Source organism: Ixodes scapularis, unplaced genomic scaffold (assembly GCF_016920785.2).
Source record: "Ixodes scapularis isolate PalLabHiFi unplaced genomic scaffold, ASM1692078v2 PGA_scaffold3__209_contigs__length_174095766, whole genome shotgun sequence".
NCBI lineage: Eukaryota > Metazoa > Arthropoda > Arachnida > Ixodida > Ixodidae > Ixodes > Ixodes scapularis.
Genome location: NW_024609868.1, coordinates 82369806 through 82386371, shown reverse-complemented (window position 1 = coordinate 82386371; position 16566 = coordinate 82369806). Strand labels below are relative to the sequence as shown.

Sequence of the window (16566 nt, the reverse complement as noted above, 5' to 3'; positions counted from 1 at the left end):
GTTGAAACATAGATCCACGCAACGATGAAGGCATGTTTTCGGGTAAACTGCGCTATTTACGTTGTGAATGCTTGTTTCTTCGAAAAGATTGTATCGTTCCCCGAGAGATGAAACACGCGAAGGCAAGGAATGCCAAGCGGCCCAAGCCGGATGCTTATATAATGTTGCGACTGTATTCGTTGTGATGCGGTTGTTTGCTTCAGTTTCAGTGCCATTGCATGCTATTATAGACTACATTGCCGATTGAAGGCGGTGCCTTGTCGAAGGCGAACAACTTGTGAATGCCGGGCACATTATTTAGTGCAGCGTTGCGGCCCCAACGACCACGTGGCCGGGCGTACACGAGCGGAGTTACGTACTGCAGTCGTCGTCTCTCAGCAAGGATCTCCACACTGGGGATCTGAAACTCACGAACGGTGCTATCATTGATGAACTTTCGTGCAAACGCCTTGCCCGAATAACTATTGTTTGTAATTCCACCGGCCGGATACGTCTCTGAGAGCATCGCACGATTCGTCCTCCCCATCGTCTTAAACGCTGCATACATAAAACCCTTCATTTTTGCGATCACAATTATTCGCAAACTAGTCATAGTAACCTATTGGCGGGTTTCGAAAGTCGGATTCTCACGCAGTAATAAGTTCGTGGCATTTGCATCTTCTCCACAAACACCGCAGCGGGAGAACCCACACTATGGACGATCACACTGCCCAGCAGCGGTCGAGTATCAACGCGCACGCTTTACGCGTACTATATACTTTGGCCACACGTGACACCTATGTAAACGGATTTATTTTTCCTCTTACATTCGTTGTCATGCATCGTTGGTTTGAAGTATTCGGCGGTGAAATGTTTAGAGCAAAGCATCGCGTGAGTCAGATCTCAACTTGAAGAGCCACTGATTCCTCAGCGCGCCGGCCGCTGGATATCGCGAAAACTGACCCCCATCTAGGTGCTATAGGTATTGCACTGAGGCAATAAACAGCATGGGACCATATTCTGTTGAAACTGCTTTCACAATGGTACTTTACGAGGCAATAAACGCCATATTCTGCAGATTCTTGGCCGCGACCCCAGACAGCCTTATGGGCGATCATCTTTCTGACCACAGATTGATGATGATGCTAGCGCGACAGTAGCGCAACCATTAGTTCCATCTCGACGCGAACAACGGGTAGTGAAATTTACCTAAATTGTGCCTAGCGTTGTAAATACTGCGCAAAAAAATAGCTTTCTTGTTTCAAGGGAAATTAAGGGAAAAAAATAATACCTGCCCCATTTAAACCCTTCAAAAAGAAATGTTTTTTTGTTTCTATTTCAGTGTCTCTTTATGTCCTACCGTAGCCGATACTACGATCCTACGAAGCCAATCAAGCTGCGCCAAAAGTGCGTCATCATGGTGCTTTGTGCTTTCATCCTTTTTGTTCCTTAGGTTTCATCAACGTTGCGAGAACAAGTCAGTCGAAAAACTGCTATAGAGCCTGCTTTAAAAAAGTGGCTTCGATCCCTACTCGAGAACCGAAGAAAAGACGATTGCAACGCCGCCATTTCTCCCGCAGTGGCCACTCTGGGAAATGCACTTCTGCACGTATCGATTCAGGTCACTGTTCAGGTAGAGTCGTGGAAGGGCCGGTGGCACCATCTCGCAGTGCCATTTAGCAGGAACAATATAAGTAAACTTTTATGTTTTGACTTATCGCTAAATGATGGCGCTGTTATCGTATTTAGTTTTGTCCCGGTGGACGCGAGCGGTCCGGGTTTCAAGGGTGACTTTTCCAACTGAGTGTTTTTGTAACGCTGGCTTTCACCGACTAAACCAATCACGTACACTAAATAAGCAGCGGTCCTGCACTTTTTTTTCAGTCAATGGTTTAGCCATTGCTATTAAAGTTCAAGTTGCGACATTCTTTGAAGCGCCAACTGCGTGACGGTGCAGATTTTAGGAAGCGAATGGCGGCGCAAAGCCGAAGAGTGAACTGAATGACGCCATTTTGTTACTATGTAACGTGCTTCGTCATTCGTGTTAGTTGTCGTTACTTGTAAAAAGGAGCTTCAAAGGTCTTTAGTTTATATCAAACCCAGAAAGACAACGAGCGCAGTGATGATGAACTTTTGTTGCGTGTTGATTGGGGCTCCACCGAATCGGCTCGTCGGCTGCTGCCGGGATTAACGTAAATCCGAGTATGGACAATGATAGCAAAAAAATATTCCGGTTGCTCTTTTCCAAAGCGCTGTTTTGCTCATCTCTCATTGAAATGAATCCAAGGATGCTCTTTTGCACCAGCTGTAGTGGTTTCTTTAACGCGAACACGGACTAAAAAATATATGTAGAGTGTCAAGCCGCGCGGGAGTTTCAGGAAACGATAGAGGCAGCACAATCTAATTTCTGCCAGTGCCAACAATTATATTTTAAAAAAGTTTCTCGGCGTGCTCCCTTTAAAGTCTCAGCAACCGACCTTCAAAAAGTATTTTTCAAGTTTATATACAGTCACTTACACTTTATAAATCGCAGGATGTGGAGAGTCCCGAGGAATATTATTTTCACCATCTTTAAAATATAATTTGATTTTGATTTTTTCAGGAAAAAATAGTGTTCCGTATAAATGCAGTTCTACTAAATAGGTATCAACCGCTTGAGAAAAAAAAAAAACGCATTCCACTTGCTCTTGTTTTCGATCGCTGTTTTCTATTTGTGTGTTTTAATAATTTCGAATGCATGGGTTTTACTTGTTAAAAGACGATATAAACCAAAACAAGAATCAATAAGAAAAAATCACGGATTACACATATAAGAGAGAAACCTTTGTCCAGCGTTAAAGGGAAAAGATTTCTAACTTCTTGCAATAAAATTCGCACCTCTCTAGGAAATGAACGAAGCGACGTGTCGGACATAATCAAACTTCGGATAAATTCAGGAAAGTGTGCATGCGAACTTTACCTTTTGTTCGTTCGTTCACAAGTCGCTCCGTCTATATACGTATCATCCGACGATCAGTTCTTGTACGTGTCTTCTTTCTTTTGACGCTCTTCTTTGAAGTAAAAAAAGTCCGCTTTTCAGTTTAGAAACAAGTGCAGCAGCATACATACAATATAAAAAATAAATTCCCTGCGTCCACTTTTTTAACTGCCAGTTAGGTGACTTCGAAAATTAAATGAATAATGAAAAAAATAACTGGTTGTGTGAAGTGATCAGTGTTCCCAATACGCTAAGATAGTAGTTTCTTCGGAACTGCGAGAATTTTGTTGAATAATTTCTTCCTCGTCTTTATTAGCGTGTGTAGAGCGTCGCGAGAACGACTTACTTTAACAAGCGTATAGTTTTAGCTTTGGATGTCACTCCGTTTTGACGCTCGGTAGTTGTTCCCCACATCTATGGATTTGCTGTGTTATTGGTTGCAGCGATGCTTTGTTTTACTTACCAGAATTTGTGGCCTTGCTCTTTCTCATTCATTCTTGTCGCAGGCAAGCGAACTGCAAACTTTTCAAGGCGACAGCAAAATCTGGTTAGGTATCCTCAAGGGTATTAAATGAAAACACACCAAACAAGCAGCGTTAAGAAAAAAAAAAGTTTTAAATTCCGTGATATATTGTCACGCCTGAAAATTCATAGCATTTAGTAGTACAAGCTAAAAAAAAGGCTCTGGGATACGTCACTTGTCAGGTCAGCACGGGTTAAACTCACGTTTGCTAAGATGAGTAAAAAAAAGTGTTATTTGAATATTTATGCAGCAGGAAGGGAATATGAACTGAAACTGCGTGTTCCTCATCTATGAATGAATAATTTGGAAAGTGCAGTAGGATTATTAGTCGAGGATTACTAACGGATATTACGCGATTGGGATTACTTGAACATATGCCGATAAGAATGTACGGATGAAACTAATCTCTCCCACTATGATGCAATTGACCCAGAACAGTGTACGTGTTCAGGAAATAAATACACGGCCCATTTATAACTTGGTTCACTTGTGCGCCACCATCTTGCTTTGAGGGGCTTTACGGAGCACATTTGCTTGGTTGCAATCGCCGCTACTATTAAATGCGTTATATTACTTCGGCTACACTGCCGTACCATATGTGCCTAAATGCACGATCGTGGTTTGAGGCCCGTTTGCAGCGTGCGGAAGCCTCCCTGTATTCCCCCATTTGCAACGTGAAAAATTGAAGTCGCCTTTGAATTGGCGACACGGACGTGATAAGAACGCACAACCTTCTGACTCCAAGTGAGAAGCTTTACGTGTTCGTATCACGTAGGAGGCACCGTTCTGTAGGCGAGTCAGACTTCAGGCGTCGTAGATATCTGACGATATACCCACAAACCGAACCATTTCAGGATGAAGCGAAAGAGCATTTTATAAAGTTAGCGGAAACTTTGTGAGATGCTTAGATGATTTAAGCACAAACATTAAGAGCAATCTCAGGACTGATGCTCGCAGTAGCTGATGTCTGCTTTGCATGGCCATGTTCGAAACCGAAACATATTAGGCATAATTACTCCAACTGTCGTTCAAAGACGCTCCGTGAGTGTAAATTACTCTTGTTTGCTTAACTTTTCTGTGATATAGCAAACAGTTATATGGGACAAAATAAACAAAACTATCAATTTGTTTTGTTTGTGGCGGATGAAGCTTCTTGTCAGCTGGCGTTCCTGGGTTATCGTAGCATATACATTCATTATGAGCATATTTAATTTGCTATACATTGTTTGGAAATATTTAAAGAGTGCACTTCGTTCGAATACGGCTCAGGTAAAATAAAAAGTGCCGACCCTCCGTTCTACAGCATAGATATTTTTAGACATCCACCTCTTTCTAAATTTCTAAACCCCTGCGCAATAGAAGATACAACAAACATCTTCGAAATGGAAACCCCACAACGGTAATTAACATCGATTAACTTTCTGCCCTATGTAACTTTTACTGGAATATTCCATAGTGGCGCTTGTTTCCGACATTCCTCAGCATGCTCAATATTTCTAGGAATGGGCACCCTACTTTTGAAAGGGGTTTATTGCAAATATTGCTTTCTGGCTGGTGCCTCTTCTGTTCAAACACGTGCAACATGCACGCAAAGGTACATTTAACAAGGCTGCAATCGCACCCGTCCACCTCCAAAACAGAAGATAGGGCACTCCTTCTATATTCTAGCTTTCAGGAGGTGCATTTCATAAAATCAAATTCTTAGCATTTGATGGATAAGTTGATTTACCCTCACCTCGTTCTAGTAACCACCGTAAACGCTCGTGCAAAATACTCATGAAGGTAGATCGTGTCAAGCGTGAAGTTGCACGTACTTGCGCACAGGAGCAGAGAGCTTGCGGTGGCATGATGAACTACTTAGAATTATTATGCATGGAAACTTATATAAATATATTATTTGGTTTGTTACGTCGGTATACCGCGCGGGAGTGGCGCGCTTCTTACTTTAAGACCATCCAGCGCGACTAGCAGCCATATTAAACCCATACGATTTGAAGCCTCAGCACTGATTACAGCTGTGCATGCGCAGGTTTCTTCCGAATTGTGAAATGAAAACCTCATACTCGTTATGACATTTGGGCGAAGAAAATAAATCACGGTTCCGTAGGAGGACAATAGGGTGAAGGGGCCAGTAGGGTGAAGACGCTGAGTTACAGCGTCTTCCGACTGGCAAATAAAGCACGAGCGCCTGAACACTCGCGCACAGTTGAACGATTAAAACTATGCGTGCGCACTTTCATCTTTTTTCTAAATGCCACAAAACAGTATTTCAGTGTACGAGGTTGAATACATGAGTTTCTATTTTTATTTTGTCCTCGTACCTGAATACAAAAGACGAAAATTTAGGATTTTAGAGAACTTAAAGGAAAAAGGGGCTAATGTTCCGTTGTGCTCACACAAGCGAAAATTTATAGCGAGGCGTCAAGCTCACCAGCGCGGCAGTCGCATGGAGCCATTCCGAGCCGCCATTTCAGTCTACTTCTACGCTTCTATTCTTGTAAGCGACGAAGCGTTTCAACCTGGCAACGCTAGGGCAATGCGGCGAAAGCGCTAAATGTTTATGGAGGAGGCCGTTCTTTCGTTACTTCAGGTCTTTTCTTCTTTTTTTTTTTTTTCAATTTTCGGCTTGAGCGTATTCTCGGACCTCTTTTCCTAGTTTAGGCGGTGACGCGTCCGTGAAGAGCGCGAAGCTATAACACTAATTTTAAAGCTAACGGCCTTTTTAACTGCCTCTGTGTGACTCGAACACGCGAACTGGGAAACACAGAAACAGCATCCGCAAGTTAATTAACTAGGTGTTTTATGTATTTTTTTTTTTGGATAAGAGGGGGGGGGGGGGGGGGGGTGGCGAAGTTAAGCAATCATCGCCCCGAAAATTCTCGAACACGACTTCGTGATGAGCTACGATTGTTGTGTTTGCATGAATATGTTAAAGAATGAGATGGAAGAGGATTTGACTATTTGGTACAGATGCTCCTGCGGGAAGAGCAGTATTTTTGTTTTTTAATAGGAAATATATGATTGTCCTTCATTTACATTTCAAGATGAGATTGACTTTAAAACATAGCGACTTTTTTGTTTTCATTTCTTTACCACCCACAAGGCGGTAATATTGCTCAGTTTACTGCATTTATTGAGTTCCCATTTTGCTTCGTAGGAGACAACGGCCTGAGAATAATTTTGGGAGGAGATTTCAAAATTGATATGTGAAGTGATTGAAAACAAAAAAGAGAGTTTAGTATGTTAATTGAGTGTTTAGTGTCTAGCACACTTATATATCTGTTTCTTACAAACGTTGATATCTCACTGTTACAAAGTGGGGGTGTGGGCTATCAATCAGTGATCATCTGCACACATATATTTTTGTACATCGGAATTTGCCCAAGGTAATCATAAATTATGCCCCTTCATTTACATTTCAAGACATGTCATTTACCGCCTTAGAAAGATTTAAGTATCAAATCGAACACGCGAACTGGAATGCGATATTCTCTACAGGCTCTGTTGATGAGGCATATGACTGCTTTATCATGATGTTTACTACCATTTAAAAGAAAAATTTGAAATATACGACACACCCGTCCCCAAAAGACTGTTGCAAACCATGGGTGACGGCCGAAATTAAAAGAAAAATAGTAAACAGAAGAAATATACTTTTTAAGCAATTTGTTTCTTACAAAAAATTCAGAAATACTACAACTTTTTAAGAAATGTCGTAATGAGGTAACAAACTTAATTAGTCGAGCTTAATCTACTCATTACTTCCACATGTTCAGCAACTTAAGTACCAGTGTCAGTATATGAAACTAACTAAACTCAATTTTTGGAAAAAACGTCAGTGACAAGAACTCGGAGGAGTTGAACTAGCCAGCACATTTGATGATTATTTTATGAACTTAGTCAATAATGACCTCAGTAGAATAAATGAAGCACTGGTGTATGTATCTAGATTTATAAATGAAAGTATCTTCTTTTATCTTACGGATGTTCATGAGGTCAGCTCTGTGTTTTGTAACCTTAACAGTAGTAAAAGTAGACTTTTACAAACCATGGGTGACGGCCTAAGTTAAAAGAAAAATAGTAAACAGGAGAAATATACCTTTCAAGCAATTTGTTTCTTACAAAAAATCCAGAAATACTACAACTTTTTGAGAAATGTCGTAATGAGGTAACAAACTTAATTAGGCGAGCTAAATCTGCCCACTACTTCCACATGTTCAGCAACTTAAGTACCAGTGTCAGTATAAGGAAGAAACTATAAACTCAATTTCTGGAAAAACGTCAGCGACAAGAACTCGGAGGAGTTATACTAGCCAGAACATTTGATGATTATTTTATGAACTTAGTCAATAATGACCTCAGTAGAGTGAATGAAGCACTGGTGTATGTATCTAAAATGATACATGAAAGTATCTCCTTTTATCCTACGGATGTTCATGAGGTCAGCTCTGTGTTTTGTTACCTTAACAATAGTAAAAGTTGCGATATTTATGGCATCCAAATAAAACCCGTTAAATATGTGATTACGCAAATTGCGCCTACTTTACCTCATTTGTTCATTCTATCGTTCTTACAGGGTATTTTTCCTAAAAAATGCAAATAGCTCAAGTGTCAATACTTTATAAATCCGGAGGTCAAAATGATTTATCAAATATAGACCGGTTTCTGTACTTCCGATATATTCAAATGGTTTAGAAAAACTGATACATTTTCGATTAAACCGGTTTGTGAAAAATATTCAGTTGTTTCAGATTCTCGGTTTGGATTCAGGAAAGGGCGGTCAAGTGAACTTACGCTGTGGAACACGAAAAAAATAATTCTGAAAAATTTTGAAAATAAAAATTTGACGGTAGGAATTTTATCGATTTTTCGAAAGCCTTTGATCGGTTAAATCATGACACACTAATGAGTAAACTTTACAATTATAGATTTCGTGGAAATGCGGCGGTGTAAATAAGAAGTTATTTGAGCTTTCGTTTTCAGAGCAATCACATCACTGGCCACTTCTTTAATGTAAAACAACTACAGGCAGGTGTACCGCAAGGAAGTGTGTTAGGACATATTTTATTCAACTTATATATTAACGACATCATAAATATTTCACATAATGCCCAGATAATAACGTATGCGGACAATACGAGCATATTTGTTCAAGGAATGGACATAAATATTATTTCATGTGAAGTAAGTAGTTTCCTCATTGTGCTTAGTTCGTGGGCAGTGCTAAATTCGTTAAAATCAATAGCAATGAAACAAAGGCCGTTCTATTTCGCCCAAAAAGTTCTGTGTCAAATAGTTACAAAACTCAAGTTATATAATCTACCATGCAAGTTTTTTGGCGGTAAAGATACTAGGGGTTTTCTTTAACCAATAGATGAGTTGGAACGAACACATAGAACATGGTATGTCTAAATTATCAAAAAATAACAAGCATTTTTTATAGACATCATTTTTGTTTACCAGAAATAGATAAGAGTATTTTATAATCCTCGTTGTTTGCATCACATTTAAAGTACTGGCAGCTTGTATGGGGAAATACCACAAAATTAAATCTAGACAGATTATACAGCGCACAAAAAAAGATCTTACGTAAAGTAGACAATGTACCATATAATATTCATGCCGATATTTTGTTCTTAAAATTTAAGGTAACGCGTGTTTTTTTACTTATATGCACAGTCATGAATTCAGGAATATAAAGATAGTATTTGTTATAATAACAAATCATTCCTTCACTTAGCTTCTCCGTTTAAAAACTCTTTGTTTTATCATACGCGGAGTCCAGAGCACTGGAGAGTGCCGCATCCCAGGACCAATTACGGATTTCAAATGCTCCAATACCCTACCAGCTACCATTAATGAACTAATTAAAAACAATATACGCATAAAAATATGTCAAATAGCCAAATTATACAATTGTAATTTAACAACACATAATATTTTAGAAGTTCTGTTCTGTTCATAATATGAAAAGCTGTTTCATGCTCTGTCTGTTTTTTTTTGTTTTTTTTTAAGTGCCGACTAATCTGCCCAAGTCTGTATGTGAGATAGGGACCTCTCAAGCTAAGCAATGTAGCTTTTTTTCCCGTCTTCTCCAAACTGGAGTCAATAAAGTTGAATTGAATTGAATTGAAAGTTTACAAGTGATCTAGAATGTAGAGTCACCTACACACACACACACAAAGAAAAAAGTTAGGTCGCAAACAAGCTGGTGAAGGTTTAAGATTTTAGACAAAACCCCGAGACAGAAGGGAAAGGAAGGACAACACAACACTAAGACTCAAACACACCGAAAATTTATCGGTCAGAAGATCGTGGTTTTTGGTCTAGGAAATATCGGTGTAGGACGTTTCGGTGTAGGACTTTCCGGTATACGGACTTTTCGGTATACGGACTTTTCAGGGCACGGACGTTTCGTTGTACGGACGTTTCGGTGCACGGGCTTTTCTGAAATATATTTTTTATAACACCTAAACGAACCGTGCACACCTTTTCAAAGGCACCAACAGTGAATTGGTCAAAATCCTTTCAAGGCATTAGCAACTTTGAACCCTTACACTAGGGGGCACAAAAGGGCAAAACCCTTTCAAGTCACTGGAAAGTTCCAAGAATTAAACTAGGAAACAAACAAAGAAGGGCAACGGGGGCACACAAAGGACAACGAGGATCGTGTATCTAAACTACCCGAGACTGGTGTAAAATAGAGTAGGTTGAAATTAAAGCTGGGAAGATGAGGTACGAAAACGGTGGCGTGTCAAACAAAGCTACATCGTTAGTTTTTCTGAACATTATGCAGTTACAGAAACAGTGTGATAACCACGAATCTTCTGTTCCCATCCAAGAACCTCAAAGCAGCCCCAAACCACACACTTCGTTATCTACAAAGCCCGCTTAGAAACAAAACTTACTTGTGCGCCAGGAACGTTGGTACAGCACTAACTACTGTCCAAAAACGAGGTTTAAAGCGTGGCATCTGCATGTCATCGTCCTATTTCATTTGATATTGGTTGGGTCGAGGTGGCAGCCTTAGGATGACGGTCTACTTGCGAAGTAAACGTGGAGGGTTCAAACTTCTGCGCGAAGTGTTCGAATACAAGGAGCGCTGCTTTAAAGAGAACGTGAGTGTTGTTTGCCTAAAGCATTAAATAGCGATATGTTTTCAAGTTTGTAAGAAACACTGCGAAGTCAATCAATCTGTTTAGCTGATTTTTAGCGTATTTTGTGGCCTAATCGTATATAGAATAGAATAATATCATTATGATAGGATATGACACTTAGTTATAAAAAAAAGTGAAGCGGTTTTATATTTGAGGGAAAAAAACCTAAAATCGTCTTCATTTGGCCTCCAGGATCACGAATATCGAGATTATTTTTCAATATGGTTCACGGAGGCTGAAGAAATTAATTCTTGAAGTACGACTGAAGCCCCCCTTTCCGGAGCGTGACTTCATATATTAGGAGTTTTTGGAACCTCCGCTCTCGCGCATCTACAGCGCCTGTCAAAGCTATGCACGCGCACTCTTGTTATTTAAAAAACAAAACAGAAAAAAAAGAAACAGAAAGAGACGTCACGACTGGTGTCAATGCGGGGGAATATACCTAACAAACTTGCAATTGCACGCGCTGCCCACACGAGCGACGCGCACTTGGCTGCCAAAAGATCCTTGTATGACGCCACGACTGTTTGGAAGTTTTTCTTGTTTTCTCACGTTTAGTTACATCTTCGGAAAAAGAAAAACGAACGTGATATTCACATTCTAGAGATAAAAATACGCCAAAATTTACCTCTCACTCCTTTTTTTTTTTTTTTTTTTAGGAAGTGTTTTCGCTTTTTTCAATACCAGACTAAAGGCTGATTCACGCTGCCTCATTTTCTTACGATACGTTATGTAAAAGTCACCGAAAAATTCCTGCCTCGAATGTCGCGTGTCATGCTTTCTTCTTGAACTGGTAGCTTCGCTTAAAGCACAGAAGACTTGGTGACTTCAACGTAATATTTCGTAACGTAACTTAATGTAAGAAAATGGGGCGGTGTCAACGGGCCTTAAGGGTCAAGCCCTAAACGACTTCAATTCAATTCACCTTTTATTCCTCTCAGACATAATGGAACTGCAGAAGGAAGCTTGAATGCAAGGCAAGAGCACATACCATTGAAGGGGAAGTCGTGCAACTCATCAACGAACATATTCATGCCACCTGCCAAATGGAACAAGAAGCCAAGCTGGCTTAATCTTCGATGAAGGAGAGCCAGAACAACGGAATAATGCAACCAAGCCGTTCTCGGACGCCTCATCACCGAGATGACGCCGGAAGCGTGTAGCTATCTGCCACCTCAAGATACCATCAAAAGAACATTGAAGTAAGCATTTAGGCTACTATAATTACTACCCAGTTTGCAAATATAGGCCTTAATAATATATTTTCGGAGGAGAAAGTTTAGAAGAGGTATGAAAAATGGCAGTGGGATCAATACTTAATATACTTTCGTTATTTTTACAGTTAAAAAAGTATTTAAACGCGTACCTCTGTAATGTGTTTAGATCAATATCCTCTGATGGGCTAGTCGGTCGAACATTTCTAGACTGTCAAATAAAAACAGAAGTGCAAAACGACTAGCAAAATAAGAGGGGAACAGGACAGGGCGCTTAAATGCGGGTGTAGGAAAAATGCCCCCGGAAAAAAAGTCCCCGGACAAAATGTCCCCGGAAAGAAGGCACCAGGTGGAAAGCATGAAAAAATATCCCCAAAGGATTTTCTATTTCTCAGTTTCCTTGATCCTCATGGCCTTCGAACGGTCCGGTCATGTGTCCTTGGGAAAAAAGGAACCGTGTGGCAAGTAGAAAAAAACGGCCCCAACAATAGGGAAATATACGATTCCGCGAGGTACACATGGCGACACTGTTAGCGCGAACACGACGTCGGCGCATTTTCACATTTTATTTAGAAAGAGTATTAGTGGGAACGAAATTTTACCATCTGAATTATATCCCAATTATGCAATTTCAGTGCCTATCATAACTTTGATGACAATTAACTTTTCGTTTCTATATAAAAAAAAAAGAAAAAATAGCAATCGTTTGTTCGTGCTAAGTGTCGCGCTTTTTACCTATTTGGAAATGGTACACAAGTACCTTTCAAATGTCCCCAAACACAATAATTTGGTTTTGAATCGAAGTGTTATAAATGTTTATTTCACAATGAAAAACAAACAAAAACATTTGAGATGCATTGTTACAAAATCAGGAATGAAATGGCGGACTCTAGATTTATACACAAAAGTCAAAAGCGGATCGTACGGCAGTGGAAAAAATGTCCCTTTGGGGACATTTTTTCCTACTTTCCACCTGGGGCCTTTTTTTCGGGGGACATATTTTCCGGGGACTTTTTTCCGGGAACGTTTCTTTCGGAACCCCTTAATTGCATGGCGCGCCACATAAAAACAGAATAAATAAGAAGGCGCGCGCTTCAGTTCACGCTCATGAGCTGTCTTGTCCCCCTCTTACTTTCCTAGTCGATTGCTATTTTTATTTCACAGTCCAGAGGTGTTTAGCGCGTGGCTCCTCGTGGTGTTTAAAATCGAACATTGTTAGTACATTCTTATTCTCATGTGTCACTGCTTTGAACCGTGATGCCAACAATATCCCAAGATTTTTACGTGCAGGAGAGTTCGTGCAAAGGAGCAAAGGCCCATACCCCTACCCTTGAAGTTAGAAGACGTTGCCATTCCAGCTAACTACGCGTCGAAGAAAGACGGCTCGAGGTTTGTTTTATTCAACTCCGGTGTGGAAGATCAGTACCGCTTCCTTATCTTATGCAGTGCGCAGTTGATTGAAGTTGTGGTCGGTTTGCCTTTCTGCATACCCTACCCGGAGGAATAACACGGAGCCAACGGTTTCAACAACAAGAAACTACATTTAAATGGACATGGACAAGACGATTAACATTGCTACCGGCGCTGCCGGAGTCCAGGCAGCGACTCTCTGTGCGCCGCCTCTGATGCGCCTTATCAAGGCGGCGCACGCGATGTGCGCGTGGCTGGCGTGATGTCGCCGCCACGCGGGAAAAGTTCAGCACCCTTGCGTCGCAGTTGGGAAACTGGGCTGGGAAGCCGCCAGGGTGTCCACAAAGTTCTTCAAACATCCAGGAAAGGATTTGCCGATGGTACATTCAAGGTTCCACCAGAACTGTTTTTTCAAGTATACAGCCTACATTGTGAAGTTGGCGCATCTGTTCTGTCCACGACTTATGTGCTTCTAACCAGTAAAAACTGTCCTACGTACACGCGAACTCTGAGCGCCCTTATTGGCGAGTGTGGAGGGGTCGGCGAGTCAAGCACCATAACAGTTGACTACGAGCTTGCAGCCATTAACGCTTTTAAGACGGTCTTGCCACCATCCGACGTGCGTGGGTGCTTCTTTCATTTACCACAGTGCGTTTATCGCAAGGTTCAATCTGAAGGACTGCAAGAACTACATGCCTGTGATCCTCAAATCACCTTGGAGGCCCGCATGATACCTGTTCTTTCCATGGTACCCCGGAGTGATGTGGAGGATATCTTCACCAAACTGGCGTCCAGCGTACACTCAGATCTGCAACCAGTGATGGATTACTATGAAGATACTTTCATAGGACGGCCAGCGGCTGGGGGAAGACGAGGCGCACAGTTTCCAGTGGAACTCTGGAATCACTCAGACACCGTGCTTCAGTGCAACTCCAAGACCCCCAACTCGGTGGAAGCATGGCACAGGGGCTTCCAGGCTCATGTGCAGTGCTCCCACCCGTCCCTTTGGAGGTTCTTGGAGGTTCTAGAAAAAGAGAACTGCATGCAGCTTCACCGGCTTACGCAACTTGAGATGGGGCAGCGATTCAAGCCGGCAACAAAATATGTAAAGGTTTCCGAGCGCCTGCAGACACTCGCTAGGGAGTATGACCGCAACCATGCTCTTCGATTTCTCAGAGGCGTTACTCGTAACGTATCCTAAATTTTTGATTGCACGTGTTTTGCGAATAAACGATATTTCAAGTTAAAATCTTGGGTCTGGCCTCATTTGCTATGCTTGCTTCCTACACCGAAAGGCCAGCTCACCGAAGAGACCGTGCACCGAAAAGTCCGCGCACCGAAAAGTCCGTGCACCAAAGGGTCCGTGCACCGAAAAGTCCGCGTACCGAAATGTCTGTGCACCGAAATGTCCGTGCACCGAAAAGTCCGTGCACCAAAAAGTATGCACCGGAAAGTCCTACACCGAAACGTCCAGCACTGAAACGTCCGGATCCCCGTGGTTTTATAGGATACAAGTGCCCCGTAAACCAAAGGAAAGAAAAAAGGGGATGTTGAACTTCTCTTTCCAAACTCACAAGAGGGGGAGGATTTCGACCAATAATTGCACACCGGTACTGTTCTAACGCAAACAAAAGGGGGGAGGGCGGATATCCCTTATCCCTTTCGAAACTTCGTGTTGTGTTGTCCTTCTTTCCCCCCGTCTCGTGGTTTTCTGTAAAATGTTACACCTACACAACGCCTTCCGTAGTAAGCAAGGTTTTAGTGTTGCTCGTATAACGTTTCAAATGAGCTATGGGCCGTTCGTCGAAAGACAATTCGTAACAGGGCAATTTGTAGTAGGGCAATAGGTCACCTCCGCTAGAGTCCGCGAGACGCAACCATTTAAAAAAAAGACATAGAAATAAACAAAGCAAAAATTAAATTTTTAAAAAGCCGAGATGGGACACGTATATTAATAAAAAAAAATTACCTTGTAAAATACAGTATTTTCCGAGCAGTATTTACGCCGCTAGAAGCAATTTAATTGCTGAAGGTGGAGATCGCAGCCCGATAAGACCCACTCATGTTTCTCTCATTGGCTATATATATTGTGACGGAAGAAGAAGTGATGTTCGGATTAGAGGGATAGAAGAGAACAGCAGGGGCGAGATACGCTGAGAATAAAGCGTAACAACTGGTGTCAGAAGTGGAGCTCCGTTCGGGATACCGTCTTCCGGCAAGCATGGACCCTCCTCGACAACCTGCGGATGGGCTTCCGCAACCTGGAGGAGGAGCCATTCCGCCCCGATAAGTTCCTGATCCCGTTAAGCCTAACAGTCAAGCCGATGCCTCAACCGCCATTGCAGCTCTGCTGGATGTCCACCACCAGCGGGCTGCCCAAGAGCTCAGGCAACGCGATGCGGCTCTCCTGGAGGCCATTTCAAGTTCCTTCGAGAGAACACCAGTCGCAATCGTCGAAAGCTTTTGAGCGCTGGCACAACCAAGCTCTCTACCAACCGGTGAAAATGAGCTTCCACTCACGGCTCAACCGACCATCGATCCGTCTTTTACGTATCTCAAGCTACGGGCGCCACAATTTGACGGCACGGGCACCTGGTCCGCCTACGCGACACAATTTCAGATCCTCGCTGCCGCCTATCGATGGACCGACGAGCAAAAGGCACAGGTACTTGCAGTAAATATCAGAGGTCCAGCATTACAGGTCCTTCACCACATGTCGCCAGAATCTCGTAAGTCGTACACCTCTCTAGTCCAAGCGTTGGAGCAACGCTTCGGTGATGGGCATCAACGCTACCTACACCACACCCAACTGCGGCACCGGCGACAAAATTCGGGTGAGACGTTGTCTCAGCTCGCTGACGACATCGAGCGTCTTACACGCTTGTTTGTTTGTTTATTTGTATAAGTTTACTTGTCGTTCGTGGGTTCGCCTGAAGAGACTGTAGATGCCGTTGGCACTGCGGCTTTTATTGATGCAATTGCGTCAATTGGAGATTCAAGATGCAGTCCGCCTTTCTCGTCCTCAAACACTTCGAGCCGCCCACATTTATGTGCTAGAAGTGGAGGCCACCCGTAATGCATCACGATTGGCTACGAGGCATCCACCTGCAGCACCCGCCTCAGTCCTACCAAAGATGATTGCCGGAACTGCCGACAAGAAGGACACAGCAAGATGCAATGTCCCCTTACACCCCCAGATGCCCGACCAACGGGTGCTCAAGGAGCGTCACGAAAAAAAAAATTACTTCTACTTGCTCGGTAGCTTCACCCTCATCCATCTACCTCCATGGTACAATGAATGTCGTC

The 16566-nt window shown here is 42.3% G+C and overlaps 1 protein-coding gene across 1 annotated transcript; it reads left to right on the top strand.

Annotated features, from left to right (window-relative positions):
• Positions 1-13987: 13987 nt before the first annotated feature.
• Positions 13988-14461, top strand: LOC115311283. Its single transcript, XM_029969902.3, has one exon. The coding sequence runs from the start codon at positions 13988-13990 to the stop codon at positions 14459-14461; it is 474 nt and encodes a 157-aa protein (XP_029825762.3).
• The last annotated feature ends 2105 nt before the right edge of the window (positions 14462-16566 follow it).